The sequence below is a fragment of the Parasteatoda tepidariorum genome, chromosome 7 (genome assembly GCF_043381705.1).
Source record: "Parasteatoda tepidariorum isolate YZ-2023 chromosome 7, CAS_Ptep_4.0, whole genome shotgun sequence".
Lineage (NCBI taxonomy): Eukaryota > Metazoa > Arthropoda > Arachnida > Araneae > Theridiidae > Parasteatoda > Parasteatoda tepidariorum.
The window spans coordinates 70,552,917-70,558,283 of NC_092210.1; the positions used below are offsets into that span (position 1 = coordinate 70,552,917).

At 29.2% G+C, this 5,367-nt stretch overlaps 1 protein-coding gene across 1 annotated transcript; it reads left to right on the top strand.

Annotated features, from left to right (window-relative positions):
• Positions 1–1,785: 1,785 nt before the first annotated feature.
• On the top strand, positions 1,786–4,393 carry LOC139426108 (protein diaphanous homolog 1-like). The gene is made up of 2 exons (XM_071183812.1): positions 1,786–1,856; positions 3,979–4,393. Exons 1-2 carry the CDS (start codon positions 1,786–1,788, stop codon positions 4,391–4,393), a joined length of 486 nt encoding a protein of 161 aa, XP_071039913.1.
• The last annotated feature ends 974 nt before the right edge of the window (positions 4,394–5,367 follow it).

The window sequence follows — 5,367 nt, forward strand, 5'->3', positions numbered from 1 at the left end:
TGTTATAGATGAAGGGTGGTCATAATGTAATGGCTCTTCGGTCTAAATAGGATGTAACAGTCGAGATGTTTCAAGCGCTCCAAGAATAGGCTCCCATTTTCAATACTTGCCACACGTAAATGAGAAGAAACATTTAGAAGAAACATTAACGATATTAGTTTCTTACCACTTCTCCATAAAGTCTGACAAGTCTTGAAAATTACCGCCTATTTTTGGAGCACTTGAAACATGACGACAGTTATTTGGTATTTATATATTTCTGAAGTGAATGAAATCTTTTATCAGGTAATACACTGTTGAAAATTTTTTTTATTACAGTTCAAACCAAGCGATGATCGATATAATGTACTCGATCTGATCTAGGGGGCCGATAAGGGGCCAGTAAAGATCTTCATAATACATTACAGCTGTGTGTTTAAGCATTAATTAAATTAGAGCACAACCTCTTTAATCACGACTGTGTACTAAACTTTGCGACGAAAATTATGAAATATTTAATCAATTATTATTATACACTGAAATACAATAGCTGTCGTTTATCGGTTTGCAAAGATAAAATGTTTTTGATTTCTTTGAATCAGTTGCAAAATATCCTACAGAAATTAATCCATCCTTAAGTGATGAATTGCAAAAAATAAAAGCAATATCCTTTTTATTTGCTTAGTTCAAAGAAATTCAAAAAGTCTCCATGGGAAAGATATTACATTATTTCAAGCACAAAAAATTATTCGAAACTTTTAAGTTGAATTAAACTTGTATAAATCTTTATTGTTATGTTTAAAGATTTTCACTAGTTTTCAAATTTATGACAAGCGGATATAATCGACGAAGAATTAGAAATATATTCAAATTGCCTCTAAAAATTAAACGTTGATTTTGAATCATGCTTTAGTGAAATTAAAAATATGGGTATTTTGGAAAGGATTATTGCAACCTTTTGCTCAAGTTGAAAATATCGACAATCATTTGCAAGATGAAGTTAATAAATTATTAGTTGATATTGAAGGAAAGATGTTTTTTAATAATTTATCTCTGAATAAATTTTGAGTGAATATAAATATTACGCAAAAATAGCCAGAACTTTGTAATGCGGCATTTCCCTTTTGAATTGCATTTCCAAGCTCATATATCCTTGAATCTGGCATCAGTCTTGTTCATTCTATTTTAACAAATCAGATAAACTCCGAAGCGAACAGAAATTTCGAAGAAAACTCCTGTGGAACTCCGAGTCAATTTAAGACTAATTTCGAACCAAACATTGTTTAATCTAGTCGAGCTTTACTGTGGTATTGCATACCACATATGGATATCAGTTTTATAACAAAAATTAAAAAATGTTATATTTAACCATTGCAATTTTAAATACATGCGTTAAGTAATTTGCAATTAATATCATTAATTTAGTCATGTTCTTTAATATGGTATATTTTTATTGAATTAATAGTTTTCAATTTAGAAAATTTGCTCTGATTTAATTGTAATTTATGTAAAGAATTATGATAGCTAACTGAACTAAATTTTTAATATCTACTTTCAGAATATTGGGTTAATATATTTTAGATAATTGGTTATTGTTTAAATAATTGGTTATTGTTTAAATAATTGGTTATTGTTTAAATAATTGTTTAGTAGGATATTTCTGATTTCATTTTATTTTGAGTGATAAATATTTATGTGGATTAATTCTTAGTTTAATTTTTATTACGAAAATTAACAATATTCGTATTTTTATTTCACAGTTTTATTCCTGCCATTTCCTAGTTTGTTAACGGTTTTCTTTTAATGATGCCCTTATATGGTTGGGTGCCCTTATTGGGGGCATTTTCTGAGCCAACCATTTTAGCTTTCCTGCCAGTGTAAGTTAAAAGAATGTCCCGGCGATGTCTGACTTGTGGTTATTTTTTTTTCTTTCACGTCTTGTGTTGAGAGTAGCTGGCAAGGCTTTTTTAAAAGGCCTGATGTTTGTCGATGGATGATGTTGGTTGGGTGACATTTTTTAGAATAAAATTTAATGTTTTGTTTTTAACATATTTTGGTTTCTTTATTCTTATTGGTAATACATGAAGAGTAATGATTTTTTTTACTTAAATATGTTTAAGTTTTCATTTAGATGTTTCAGTCGAATCTGCGGCGAGACCTACGTACTGCACTATGTCTCATGATAACTAATTCTAAATTCGAGAGCTTTATGCTGATTTTTGTTTTCTTTTTATCTTTTCGTTCGCTTAATATACAATCTTTTTTTTATAATTCTCAATCCCCTCACCACAATTACCAAACACAATAATAATTTAACAGTGAGTAAATTTTGAATGAATATAAATATTGCTCAAAAATATCCAAAACTTTGAATTGCATTTCCAAGCTCATATATTATTGAATCTGGCTTTAGTCATGTTCATTCTATTTTAACAATGCGGGGAAATCGACTAAATGGGGAACTCGGAGGCAATTTAAAACTAATTTCGAACCAAACATTGCTAATCTAGCCTAGCTTCACCAAACACATTAATAATTCAACTGTGAGTAAATTTTGAATAAATGTAAATATTGCGCAAAAACATAAATATTAAGTAAGAATTTTATTTTATTAAAATAAAAATAAACAATTTAATAAGCAGGTAACTTTTTTTTCTTTTTCCTTCGATCTTTTTTTCAGTAGAAATCTGCGTGGAACGAGTTAAAAACGTTTTATTACCTTTAATCTTAGAGTGGAGACGTTTTATTACCTTTAATCTTAGAGTGGAGATATTCTCTTCTTCTCAGTTTTTTCTATCATCCTAATATATCCTTTATTTTTTTTTAAAAGCGGTAAATAAATAATTTAGTTTTACGTAAAATGTTTTGATAGCAACTTTAATTTGTTATGAACATTTTTTTCTGAAGATTTACTGACCTTTTTATTGTAACTTTTTTTAATTGTAACTTTTTCATCGAAATGCAAACTTATGTATAATTATTGAATAAAAATCTGATTTGTACTATTAAGGGCAATTCTATACGAATGTTGCTTAAGTTTCTATAAATCATGAATGTAATATTAATATTATTAAGATTTAAAATATTTTTTAAGTAGTTAGTTACAGCTTAATTTGAAATACTGATGACAGAGTTTTTATAAATTAAAGAATTTAGGGTAGCACGTATGTAAACTATGAACTAGATTATTTGGAAAATCAACAATCAACTATTGTTAAAATTTCAAAAATTGTATAATCAGGCCAATCGCTCCATTGGTTCTGTGCAACACAACTCACCTATTATCAGCTATTGAGATGCTAATATCGTAACTGAAGTCTAAATATTATGTTTATTTTTGAATTCGAAGTTATTTGAAACTTTATTCGACGTACTTAAAGTCTATAAAAAATAGGTTTTAAGATATTCGACACAGTCAGATTAGTTTATTTAGTAATTTGCTTTAACAAATTACAGTTGCTTAAATTAATTTGTCATTTTTAAAATTTTGGTTGATTAAACTCAAGAAGTACTTAATCTAATTAATGCTTTTTGCATCGATTTAAATGCAATGGACTGTATTTAATCTTCTTTTCTAACGGTTTATTCAGCGAAGAAAATACTTTGAGCGTTGTTTTATGTGACACTTCGAAACAATGCATTCTCTCTAGATCGTCCAAAGATTTGCATTTCAAATAATTAATGTATTAACTGAGAATAATTAGGGAGATCTGCTTTTAAGCTCAGGATCATTGTTACTATGGTTTCAATTTTAATGCCTTGGTTGTTAGAAGTTCCATTAATTTCTAGAATTCATGATGAAGTAAGTGAACACTTTTCAGATTTAGACGCCATATACATTAAAGTTTAAAATTTTTTATAGTGCACATAGAGGTGTCACATACAATGAAGGAAATAAATCATTATTTCTGAGAAAAAATAAAGGAGTTTGAACTCACTTACAGAGTTCTTACAGAGTTTTTAGAAATTTTCCTAAAAAATCCTCCCCATCTCTTTGAGCTTTTATCCGCCTATACCTCTTAAAACTTACCTATACCTCTTGTCTCCTTATCCGCCTATACCTCTTAAAACTTGCCTGTACCTCTTGTCTCCTTATCCGCCTATACCTCTTAAAACTTGCCTGTACCTCTTGTCTCCTTATCCGCCTATACCTCTTAAAACTTGCCTGTACCTCTTGTCTCCTTATCCGCCTATACCTCTTAAAACTTGCCTGTACCTCTTGTCTCCTTATCCGCCTATACCTCTTAAAACTTGCCTGTACCTCTTGTCTCCTTATCCGCCTATACCTCTTAAAACTTGCCTGTACCTCTTGTCTCCTTATCCGCCTATACCTCTTAAAACTTGCCTGTACCTCTTGTCTCCTTATCCGCCTATACCTCTTATTGTCGTGCATTATCGTTCACGTCTTGTTTAGCATTTTACCTCTGTACCGGTCCCCTCTTTAAAATTTAATTTTAAAATAATCTAATACTATAATTAACTCTGTTTAAATTTTAAGAGCAAAGTTTTTCTGAAATAACCGAAATTTTGATTTTAAATCATATATATATTTTTTAAATATTTAAAAATTTATGTTTTGTTTTTAAAAAAATCTCATTTCTACGAAATGCAATGTTTATGTGAAAGGTTTTTATGTTGTAGAAAATTTTGAAATGTTAATGCAAAAATGAATGAATGAATGAATGAATGAATGAATAAATGAATAAATGAATGAATGAATGAATGAATGAATGGATGGATGGATGGATGGATGGATGAATGGATGGATGAATGGATGGATGGATGGAATAAAATAACATAAAATAAAATAAATGAATAAATAAAAATTATCCAAAATTTATCCGTTTATTAGCTATTATTCGCTATTTCCTAAATAAAAAATAGTCATTTTTATATACAAAACACTTTATTTACGTTAAAATTTCGAAAAATGTATTAAAAAAATTATATAAAAAAATTTGAAAGTCGACCATCACAGGGTTTCGTACCCAGGAACTCCGGTACTTCGTATCTAACTTGCCAAAGCGCTACCAACTTCGGCACACTTCACATACCTGCCCCACGAATAATTAGCTTAAAACACCTCCTCCCAGTTTGTCAACAAAACATATTTTTTCCCATTGTGGACCCACTAACTGGTCTATAAAAATTCCCTGTACAACAATTGTTTGTTATATTAACCTCTAATATCGTGCCGAGTATGAAATTTATAGGCAAATATTATAGGGAGTAACGGGGTGTGAAGTGTGCGTGCATCCTGATACGACTTATGTCCCTTTTTCAGCCATTATTCGCTTTTTAACAAAGAAAAATAATTCTTTTCATATATAGAACACTTTATTCACTTTAAAATATTGAAAAAGACTTTAAAAAAAAGCATATAATAAA